Source organism: Excalfactoria chinensis, chromosome 1 (assembly GCF_039878825.1).
Source record: "Excalfactoria chinensis isolate bCotChi1 chromosome 1, bCotChi1.hap2, whole genome shotgun sequence".
NCBI classification, from domain to species: domain Eukaryota; kingdom Metazoa; phylum Chordata; class Aves; order Galliformes; family Phasianidae; genus Excalfactoria; species Excalfactoria chinensis.
This window is the reverse complement of record NC_092825.1, coordinates 44,506,677-44,519,028: the sequence shown is the minus strand read 5'-3', so window position 1 is coordinate 44,519,028 and position 12,352 is coordinate 44,506,677. Positions and strand designations below refer to the sequence as shown.

Below are 12,352 nucleotides of genomic sequence, written 5' to 3'. Positions count from 1 at the left end.
GCCCTTGCGAGGCCCCATCTGGAGTATTGCATCCAGGCCTGGGTCACCCAGCACAAAAAGAATGCAAAACTGTTGGATCAGGTCCAGAGGAGGGCCACAAAGATGATCAGAGGGCCAGAGTACCTCTTCTTTGAATAAAGGTTGAGGGAGCTGGTCTTGTTTAGCTTGGAGAAGAGAAGGCTCAGGAGAGCCATGTTGTGGCTGTCCAGTACTTGAAGGGAGCTTAAATGCAGGAGGAAAACAGATATTTTATACAGTCTGATACTGATAGGACAAGAGGATATGGCTTTAAACTAAGAGAGGGGAGATTTAGTTTAGGTGTTAGAAAGAAATTTTTCACTCAGAGGGTAGTGATGTGCTGGAACAGGTTGCTCAGAGAGGTTTTGGATGCCCCATCTCTGGTGGCATTTGAGGGCAGGTTTAATGGGACCCTGGGCAGCCTGATTTGGTTTGTGGAAACCCTGTCCATTGCAGTGGGATGGAACTAGAAGATCTTAAAAGTCCCCTACAACCTAAGCCATGCTATGATTCTTTGACTAAAAATTCTTAACGGATTTAAAAGAAAACTCTTTCAACAGTAATAATATAATGGAAAAGTAATATGGATATTTCAAAAGCTGTATGGATATTTCAAGGAGATAGGAAAAACAGAGTGATACTTACAACTCATTACTCTTGCAGTTAGATTTCTCTAACAGTTTATTAACAGTACTAACAGTAGATTAAAGGAGGTAAGTGGCCATTGTAATGTTTTATAATATTTTCAATAAATGATTTCCTTGCAGCAATGTTTATGAATATTTACAATGTTTTAATATGCAAAACTGGAAAAGGTTTCATAAAAAAAGGAAGTGGGAAGTATACTTTTGATTAGAATCAACCTTCTTCATTCTGGAGTTTACATGTATTTGTATCTTTAAATTGCAGAATATATGGAAACAGGAAATGCAGGTGTTTCAGAGGAACGTCCACTGGAAGGTGCAGAACATCAGTCTTGCATTTTGTCTCCAGAAGTTCCTCCATCTCCAAAGGCTAAAAGTAAATACATGTACTCTGTGAATACAGAAGCTGTATTGAATGGTCTTTAATGGTAAAATTATATTATTAACATGTTTGTAAGAAGATATGAAATGAGAAAGAGAGATAAAGAGAGATACCGACAAGTTTTTCTTCTGATATGAATTACCTAGCTTGACTGCATACGCTGTAATGTATACCATAAAAGGATAAAGAACTATTCTCAAAAATGACAAGTGATAGATTCGTTAGTCTATTATATTGCTTGGTCTTAAACATTTTTAATTTCTATAACCTAATGCATTTCTTAAGTGAAACAGAAGATTATTAAATATGACAAAATAATCTGTAGATGTTCAAGATAGGAGAGTATTTATTTTGTCTCAGCCAGTGAGTACCTTTTCCAGTTGTGTTACATTTGGCTCTTTAAAGGATCATTTGTGTACTGCTCTCCCATGCTTCCTGCAGGTCAATCTTCTATCATACCTTTCGTGTATCATGGCTGTCACTGCTATGTGTACATGCTTTCATCTTATGCTCTTACTTACAATTTTATGCAGCACAGTGTCTAAGAAGGACATTTCTTGAGTGTTTTGTAATCCTGCTTTTCATGAAAACCATCCTAATTGTAGAACCAAACCTGATCACTGGCTTCTAAAGTCATCCAAAGTACATGTAATTAACTGCTGGCAAATAACTCTGCCTGTCTTCTTTGGGTTTTTCTGAGTCTCTTTTACCCCTTTACTAGGAGAATTTAATTCATGAGAAAATTAAGCTTAGTGCTGCAAGCCAGATTATGATCTTCATGGTGACAGTAAACAAAGACTCCGGTTCCAGTCATGTTTCCCATGTGGGTGCTTGACAGCCATGTAAAATATGAATATAAATAGTTCCTTTGAGTTTAGTAAAATCATTCATGCAGTCAGTTTCCCTGTGCCATAGAAACATCTGTCATTAATTTAGGTATTAAATATTTTTAAAACACATTGTTCTTCTGCTTTCAAGACAGAAATACTGTAAAACATGCTACTTTGCTTTTTCTTGTCTGTTGTGTAATCTGATTCTAAAGGAAAGAAACTACATGTGATTGTACTTCCCATCTGTCTGTCATTTTCCAATAATCTAATTTCAAATAATTTAAACTAAATTTGAAAGATGGATAGCTGTATCAATTACCTTACTGTGACTGTCATGAAAATAGATAGCTGGATAAACGTTACTTAGGCCTGCACTGAAAGAAAGTTAAGCAAAATTCATCTTTTATGTATTCTTTCTGGCAGCAATCAGATAGCCAGTTAGTGTACGCTTACAGACAGGTCAGTTATCACATTTGCAGTTCCTGTCTTACCACACACAACTAATTCCTACCCAGCAAGAAATACTGAAGGACATATGTGGAAGAAGATGAGATCTCTGTAGTGAGAGAACATAAATCTGTAGGAAACAGCAATCCTGTGTTTTCATTACGGAACTCAAGGATGTTTTTAAAGTTGTTCTTAATATTCAAGCCTTTTACTTTCAGTTTTCACTTGTTCTAATATTAATCTGCAATAAATTCAAATTTTTAAAACAGAAAACTAAATATAAGTAGGTCTTATTACAACTTTGATTCAATTTCAAGTTTTGTGCAAACACTGACAAAATGTAACAACGTTTTTTATTAAAACATTTCTTAGACTTAACTATTAAAAAGCAATTAGATGCTTTTAATTAACAGCTTATGTTCTTGGATCTAAGAATTGCAGTCACAGTTGTAATTAAAAAAATATATGTATCATAATAAATAGTGTCTTTTATGTCTACCTAACATTAAAAATGATGAAGAAAAAAATAGCTATGAAGAAATGAACAAAAAGAGCTCTAGACCAAACAGAAAGAATCTTACCTGGGGCTTCTTTAGTTACTTTTTTTTCTTTATTTCTTTCTTTTTTTTCCCCAAAGGATAGAGTGAAATGAAATTATTTCTGTATTTTACTGATTAGGAAGACTGTGGTTTCCAACAGTGTGACTCTTAGAACCCAGTCAAGAGAAAAAATCTCTTACTTGCTTCAAGAATAAATTTTGCTTTCATTCACTTGTTCATTTCTATTATTAAGGGTAACTGTAACACAGATGCTGTAGATTATCCCAACCTAATGCAGTTGTTCCTTACAAGTAGCTTTTTACTTCATGGAGAGCTTGCTGCTGCCAGTGGGCTATTCGGGGAAAAAATTAATACTCAGTGTCATTCTAATACTTACTACTACTACTTATATTTCAAGTAAATATAAGTAAAGCTATTAAAAGCCCATTGTCCCTCAGTATAGCTATTAAAAGCCCATTGTCTTATACTTTTGGTAAAATGATTAACTGAAGATGTCTGATAAATGAAGGAAAATTCATAAAATACAATAAAGAATGCACTAAACGTGGATTTCTGATAGGTTGATGTAGGGAGGAATGTTTCAAACTTGTGGATTTTGACCAACATATCCCTCCATGATTCCAAAAAATTGGACCCTGAGAAATAGACCAAGGATTGTTTATAAAACATGGCTTTTTTGCAGGGACACAAACTTAGTCCCAATCAGCTTTGAGTTTATGGAGGCTATGTAATGTTTTACTTGCTCAGGACAGCAAACATGAAACAGTAGTTCTGTATGTTTATAGAAACTTTACTTTTCTGGATTAATCTTATATACTTGGATAGCTGCTGATTTTATTCAGTGCTGGAAAACAGAGAAAGGGTAAGTACGTGTTGTATTTCATCCTAACTAAATACAAGTTATAAAGGAATGGAAAAATAAGTAGATTACCTCAAGCGATTCCCATCCTGGAATGAGATGCCGCTATTTCTGAAGGTAGAATTGTGTATGAAGATCACTGTTTAGATGTTAAGGCATGGAATGTAAGAAATACTGAGTAAGAATGTATATAATCCGCATTCCCTTTTTAGTCATAAATGATCTCTAATATTCTAAGTATTGACTAACGGTGTGTCTGTTTTTAAAGGTGAAGCTGTGACTGGAGAATTATCAAAGCTCTTAGATGAAATCAAATTGTGCCGAGAAAAGGAATACTCTTTTGAAGATCTGTCTCATACAATATCAGACCATTTTCTGGACAATTTTAGTAAAATATCAGAGGAAGAACTTATGACCAGTGGAATCCAAACCAAGCTTAATGTAGTAAGTAAGATGAGATACAAAGACAATATATTCAGTAATAGTTGTTCTATGTTGTACCAATGGATCCAAATTCAAGGGAATTGCTTTCTTCTGCCATCTAAGGCCATCAGGACAACATCTGCTATCAGTTTGATCTCCTTCTGGGAGTCTTTTGGAAAAAAAAGTGAAAGACGTAATAATCTTAAGTACTGCCAGAGTGGGCTTTGTTTGGATATTAGGATAAATTTCTTAATGGAAGGAGTGGTTTAGCATCAGAATGAGCTGCCTAGTTAATTGGTGCCATCTCCTCCCCTTAAGTATTTAAGAGAAGCATGGACATAGCACTATGGGATTTGATTTAGGTATGGGAATTGCTAGGTCATGCTGATGGTTGTACTTGATGACCTCAAAGGTTTTTTCCAAGCTAGATGACTTAGGACTCTATATTTGTTTTATTTACATCACATTTGAGAAAGAAATAATGCAAGAGAATGATATGTCTAATGGTATAACAGTAAAAAAAGAATAGGATGCACTCATTACAGACTTAAAATGTAGTGTTCCCCTAATTTTGTAAAGATATTGCCACCTAGAACTATGAATAGCTTTTGATGGCACTACAAATGTGACCAAAAACTCAGGCTAGTTTTACTTTCGAGCTTGAGGGGTGCAAAGAGGGCTTCTTTGAGAAATGCATTCAAACTGATATACTTAGAACTATATCTGAGACTCAGGGCTTGCAGAATTTGATCAGAATTACCCCTCAAAATAAGAAGCTAAACAACTTCAGTTATGATTCCTACACATTTTATTACTATATAGCTTTCCCAGCAGTTAATGTTATTAAAGACTGTCTAATACTGAAACTTGATGTGGTTGTGATACTTCAGTGATTTCTACCTACAGTTGAAAATACAACTCAGAGGGCCAGAGTACCTCTTCTTTGAATAAAGGTTGAGGGAGCTGGTCTTGTTTAGCTTGGAGAAGAGAAGGCTCAGGAGAGCCATGTTGTGGCTGTCCAGTACTTGAAGGGAGCTTAAATGCAGGAGGAAAACAGATATTTTATACAGTCTGATACTGATAGTTTTACTTTCGAGCTTGAGGGGTGCAAAGAGGGCTTCTTTGAGAAATGCATTCAAACTGATATACTTAGAACTATATCTGAGACTCAGGGCTTGCAGAATTTGATCAGAATTACCCCTCAAAATAAGAAGCTAAACAACTTCAGTTATGATTCCTACACATTTTATTACTATATAGCTTTCCCAGCAGTTAATGTTATTAAAGACTGTCTAATACTGAAACTTGATGTGGTTGTGATACTTCAGTGATTTCTACCTACAGTTGAAAATACAACTTCATCAATACTATTCCTGTACATAAAGTGCTGTAGGATTCATTTTTTCATTACAGGTAAAAGGACACTTTTATTTATTTATTTTTGTCTCTTAATTTAATTGTCTTCCGTAGTAAGTAAAATAAGTAGGATTGCTCATGAAGTAATACACACAACAGAGGTAAAGTGTTAAATGTTAAATTTCATTTTATTTTTTCATAAATTAAGAACAGTTATGCTCTAATGTGTGGTGAAAAGCATAACAAGTTAAGACATTTTATGTGCTAGAGAATTCCTTACTATGTATGGAGGCAGAATTAGGCTTACAGGAATGATTAGCTGCCCCAAAATGCAGTAGATACTTTTGTAAAGCCCTTTTATGTTTGAGCAATTAGATACATAATCCATATTGAAGTCAGTCTACACAAGGTACTGGAGTCAATTAAGCATTTCTATGTCTTTCAAGTGTCCCTCTGTATTTAGATGCTAACTGCTATTTAAGTCTGCTCTGTTGCTGCTTTGCAGAAACTGTAACTCCTATTATTCTGTCTATTTAAATTGAATTTTTTACAGGCCTAAATGAAATAGAATGTGAATATTCAGCCAGTAAATCTGTAATTTACCTATAGCAGGTAAATCAGGCAAGTACATTTGCTGACATTTCATGTGATTATTTATTCAACCCAACATAAAAGCAAATCTTTGAAAATGGGAACTGGCTAAAGCATGTCATGGCTCTTTCCCACTTGTGCAACAAGTTTTTCTTTCAATGAAAAGATCAAGGATCAAGGTGGTGATACACACTTTTATCATCAAGTCACCATTCAGAGCAGAGCATGTTTTTCCTTTGTTTGGACCCAACTCCACAGGCCTATGCATGGAAGGAACTGTATTGTGATGTGAGATCTTGCTGTTTGATCTGAAAGATCTGCTTCATTATAAAGAAGTATTTTACTAAGTCTGTTCAGTTTCTGTCTGTCTTCTCTGTAGCCAAAATTTTCAGTTTTGAATTTTTTTTTATTTTTTTTTTATTCTGGGGGAAGCGTTGCTTTTTAGATGAAGACCCATAGGCTCAGTAAGGAGCCATCAATGCATAGACAAGGTATTAGAAGAGTGAATGAGGATGACTGAAGAAACCTACATGAGTATTTATGAATAAGAACATGAATATGCAGAGAGAAGAAAGAGATAGGTGGAAAGAAATATATACACAGAGAGGCAGTAACGGATTTCAGGATAAATATGAAAGAGAACTTTTTTTCTGTCTTGAGTTTTCTTCTTGCTGGAAAGCTTCTGTAAATAATCTCAAGAGTGAGTTCTCCCCTATGATATCTAATAGGAGATAATAGGGAAAACACAGGTGATCTCTATTAGGAGATAATAGGGAAAACACAGGAAAATTGAATAGGGAAATTGAAGGGCGGGATCTTGCAAATTGGATTACTTGAACCTCTGGGAGGAGATCTCAACTATTATCTCAACTGGGAAAAGGAGCTGGGTGTGCGGAAGAAGGATTTGGAGGTGTAGGAGAAAGATTTGGGACTATAGGAGAAGGATTTAGAAACGTCAGTTGAAGAAAGACTCAACATGAGCTGGCATGTGCACTTGCAGCCCAGAAGGCCAACCATATCCTGAGCTGCATCAAGGCAAGCATGACCAGCAGGTCAAGGAAGCTGATTCTGCCCCTCTGTTCTGCTCTACATCACCTGGAGTACTGCATCCAGTTCTGGGGCCCTCAACACAAAAAAGGCTGTTGGACTTAGTCCAGAGTTGGCCCACAAAGATGATGAGCGGGCTGGAGCACTTCCCCTGTAGGAACAGGCTGAGAGAGCAGGGGCTCTTTAGCCTAGAGAAGGCTCTGACAGACCATTATAGCAGCTGGAAACAGACTACATAAAGGTATGTAGTGACATGGCAAGGGGAAATGGCTTCAAACTGGAAGATTTAGACTAGATATTTGGAAGAAGTTTTTTACTGTGTGGGTGGTGATGCACTGGAACAGGCTGTTGAGGGAGTCTGCGAATGCCTATTCCCTGGAAGCATTCAAGGCCGGGTTGGATGGGGCTTTGAGCAACCTGGTGTAGTGGGAGGTAAAAGCAGGGGGGAGTTGGAACTAGAGATCTTAATGGTCCCTTCCAACCCAAACCATTTCATGGTTCTATGTGTGCATCTGTTTAGCTTGTTGCTGCATGCTCCAGGACCCTTTGGAAGCAGTGACGGCACAGGATTGGAGTACAAACTGCAGGACTAAATGTGTTGTCCTTCTCTGTTACCAGTTTCAGCACAGGTGTGAGAACTGCAGCAGGTGAACCTCTACAAATGAGCACTTGCTTCAGACTGGAGTCAACAACTCTTCCCCTAACATGTGTTGTTGATTTTGTTAATGTTAGCTCTGAGCAGGAGCAGAAGTCAGGTCTCAGTTGGTAATATTTTAGGTGATATTTCCTGGACAAATGTTGGTTCTAGAGATGATGATTCATGCATACTTTTGAACTTCTATAGTTCAGTACTCTGAGCCTTTCCAAAATTTAAGCTGTGAGACTTGGTGACCTTTAGGAGATTCTTCAAAGGAACTGGCTGCTAGGAGACATTTTTTCTCCCTGTCTTTGCATCTTTCCATTCTTCGGAGAAATAAAAGGGATTGTGGGTCAAGATCTGATTAGCTGGATCAAGGAAGCACCTCTTGAGGCTACCCTAGCATGGACACAGTAAGGAGAAAGCATTAGGAATCAGAGTGCATTTGTTAGCTTTCATAAACAACTGATAATCTTGAAGAGGGCTAAATCTTCTATGGGACTGAAGATTTAGATTGATTCAGAATTTAGAAAGGTATGTTTGTCTATCTAGTATTTGCAGCTTGGAATTCTGTCCTGAATCTGTGTCAACCTCTGATATTTCAAAGAGCATAACTCTGTTTTTGTTTTGCATAGTAGCAGTAGTGATGCTGCCTGCTTTCTAATGCAGTAACTGGACTATAGAAAGTTTCATCTGGAAAAGGGAAAAGTGCTGTTCAGTTCTCTCTATGCTATAAGGGTGAGTTTTAACATCACATTTGTAGTCTGCCACATGATCCCCTCCAGGATTCTTTGTGTATTTTACAGCCACTAGAAAAATGCTGATGCAGTCCTAAGTGGATTAGGACTTCCTATCCACTAGTAAATTCTGTTCCTTTTTTGACCTTAGATGTTGTAAGGGAAACTGTTGATCACAGCCTGAACCTCTGATTAACCATCTGAGGCAAGTGACAAGTCAGCTGCAGGAGCACAGGTGAAGGTAATTCACTGTGTTCCCAGAAGGGGTGGAGATTGACTCCACCTCTCCTACATCCCAACTGAAGGGCTGACCACCACTAAGGTAGCATATCTTTCTGGAGATTGCTCCTTTGTGGAGTTTTTGTGTCGAGCATCTATCTCAACTGAAAGCCTCAGCACTGGTGAGTCTTTTAGATACCCTCTGGCTATTTACTCTGTAGTTATAACTATACACTTGCATTATTCCAACTATACAGATGTCTTTGTTTTTGCTCAGTGATAGAACATTTTTAGATCAAGAACAGAATTAAATCCAGTTGTCCATTTGCTGAGTAGTTGGATAAGTAATCATCCAGCATCTCAGCAAGTTTTTCCTGACACGTCTGGACTAGAGGACTTAAGCCTTCAGAACAACCTTTTCATCAAATTTTGCATGAAAAACACTACATGTTTTATTGGTTTTTAAGCTTCTGTTGACCTGATGTCTGAATTGTGATATATTTAACAAAATAAGATTCTGTAAGCACATTAACCTCTTAGAGTTTGCATATCTCTGAGGTCAGGTGAAACTGAAAGGAAATTTCAAGGGTGGGGGGAGGGGGGTGGGAGGGAGAATCTTAAAGGAAACCTTAAAAGGAGAGGGGAAAAAATAATAAAACTTTCCTCAGGACATAGGAAAACTGCACAGAAAAAATGAAGGGTAGAATCTTACAAATTAGGTTAACTGAACCTCTGGGAGGAAGAGAATGCAGTGGAGCAGTAAGTGAAAGTAAGGAGAATAATACTGAATGCCATGGTGTAGGTTTAAATAGGAACTGATGAGATAAAGTTCTGGTGTTGCCAAATTCCACTCCAGAAGTAAGAAGGGAAACTGGATAAAACTGGGGATTCTGGAACGGTGTGTGAACTGTTAGCTTCCTGAATGAGAATGGAAGGTAAATACTTTGAATGCTTGTTTGTTGGGTAGTATGAAGTCAGATATGAGTATGTTAACTTGATGATTTACTTGAACTGCTCATCACAAATAATGAACTAAAGAAAGTTAAAGCTGCACCAGAAACTTTCTTATTTTCTGTGTTTGATATGGCAAATTTGGCTTTATTTCAACACATGTATGATGTGCTCTCATGTAAAATATTTCATATAATTTTAAAATTCATTGCCATAAGTATGATTGCTTGAAAATCAGGTTTTTTTTTTTACATAAAGTACTTTCAGTTTTCAAAAAATACAGTTTTAGAAGTATTTCTTTTCCAATAGATGGCAGTCTGGCTCAGTAATTTCAAGAACAAAGCAGCCATGTTATACAAGAGTTTCAACACTTTTTTTCCTTTGCTTTCTTAAAGTCATGCATTTTTAAAACAGTTTATAGTATAACTTTAAAATGTCACTAATTCTGGTAAGTGGAAAATTTATCAAACATCATAGCATATACTTAAGGTACAAACTAAAATCTCAGGGCTAAATTTAGATGTGCTTTATTACATAGAGGTTACATGTCAAGTGTCTATTCAAAGGATCTGCATGAATTCAGAAGCAAGTAAGAAAATTTAAATGGCTATAGCTTTCAAACAAAAGATCTGGAAGAATGAAGTGACAGGGAAACAAACACTAGAATGTTTAAGTGTATGTTGTGAGGAACGTTACAGAGCTCCTGCTAGTAAATTGTTTTAATTTAAATGCCTCTGTTTCCGTTTTCTTGTTGAGTTCGAGGTGTAAGTATTTGTGTGTGAACATACTGTTCTAAACAGGATACTAAAAACAGAAATATGCTGCATTTATTACAGTGTACTTTCTGGTGTTTTTTAATATGAAAACATTCAGAAAGGAGAGAGAGTGGCTTGTGTGTTCATGTAAGAAAGGTTTCTATTGAATGCTACTTTGTTTTTCCAAGACAAAAACCAGAATATTAAGACTTTTTTTGCTATTCTTTGTGCATATATATGTATACTTCTATATGCAAGATGTGCATATTAGGTACAATACATTTCAGTCTTTTCCTTTCATAAATTGGATGTGTTAATTTAACGAACACTTTTAAAAATTGCCTCTTAGAAGACATTTATCTTGTTCTCTGTTCAGGAGGATACTGCATATTTCTAATTCTCAATTAAGGATGCATTTGGAAGGTAGTGTGTTCTTTGCAGTAAGAGTAAATAAATATTCGTCACATTAGGAGTTGAGGAATAAAAAAATGAAGTTTGGAACTAAAATCAAATTTAAAAAAATTCTGCTAGATGCACTTAATAAAAATGAAACTCCAGATGAAGATACGTTCTTAACATCAGTTGTTTCTGTTTTGTGTAGAAGGTATTTACTTGCAATGTTTGCTTTTACATTTATGCTCTCACGTTCAGAAGCAGAAAACATCACCTGCGCTATAGAATAGATTTCCAATTGCGAATGCAGTTGCTGTCTTCAGATTGTGAGCTTAGATTAAAGGACGTATAGTTCCAGGAAGTGTTTTTCTAGTGTTCTTAATTACCTGGAGTAAATACTGAGAAACTGGTGTTATGAGATGCCCTCTTTATTTTATTTATTTATTTATTTTGCTTTCAGAATAAAACTGAAGTACTGAAGCTGTATAGGATTATTGGGACTGCACTACAGAGGGATTTCTCAGAAGAGGTAGCAGTATATCTGGTTAGATTTCAGGTGGTTATATAACAGATAAGAAAGGCTGTCAGAAATAATATGAATTGAAGCATAGGGAGAGGTTCTATAGTCTCAGGAAAAAAAGATTTGGATTTCATCACAATTTAAGTGTCAATTTCTCCTTAATTCTGTCATCTGAAATGGACAGTTAATACTTACGTACTTTAAAAGAGAATGAGAAAAATATCTTTTAAAGCCTGTCATATTAACATTGTTGAAAACAGTGATGGTATGTATTCAAAGGGAAGACTCACTTTTAATTCTCATGACAGAAAATCAAGGTGAAGGTATATAAAAACAATATGATTTATTTTTGTATGTTTAGGAGATTTGAAATGATAGAATTGTGTGTTATGGAAAAAGATTGTTAGGAACCAATATATAAGAGGTAAATAAAATTTGTGTGGTCAATTATTTATTTTATCTATATTATTCAAGCATTTGATAAGGTTTTTGTTTTTTTGTTGTTTTGTTTTTAATGCAACTTTTAAATATTGTTTGGACTGAAATATTATAGTGGAAAAGAGTGATCAAATAATCTGGAATACAATTATTGTTATCTTCGATCAAAAGTGGAATCCTTTGATTGCATTGTAAGTTTGACTATAGGCATTATTGGGAGAGTGAGACAAAATTCCTGATGAGGAAATTGAGCAACCTAGAAGTATATAAATGTCTGACTGCTGTGAATATATTGAGCTAATTGTTCTTAACCTTTTTGTTACTGAATAGTAAAATCACCTGGCCTGATTTGTTGTGAGACCATGGTGAGAATCAGGTATATTTTAAGTTATTTAATATAGGAAAAATTGGATAACACACCTTAGAGGTATTTATTTTTTGTTATCTGTATTCATGATGTTAGAAAAAGGGAATTATACCAATGTTTGGAATAATTTTGTTGTATTCCCCTTATAGCATAGAGGTTTTATATTGTTGAATTATGA

The 12,352-nt window shown here is 35.7% G+C and overlaps 1 protein-coding gene across 4 annotated transcripts in view; it reads left to right on the top strand.

Annotated features, from left to right (window-relative positions):
- ANKS1B (ankyrin repeat and sterile alpha motif domain containing 1B) overlaps nucleotides 1–12,352 on the top strand; it is a 397,279-nt gene that overhangs the window by 69,506 nt on the left and 315,421 nt on the right. For all 4 annotated transcript variants that reach the window (XM_072327909.1, XM_072327887.1, XM_072327898.1 and 1 more), the window contains exons 7-8: nucleotides 928–1,038; nucleotides 4,009–4,184. In XM_072327909.1, the coding sequence (XP_072184010.1) occupies nucleotides 928–1,038; nucleotides 4,009–4,184 (287 nt within the window). The remainder of the gene's footprint in view (nucleotides 1–927; nucleotides 1,039–4,008; nucleotides 4,185–12,352) is intronic.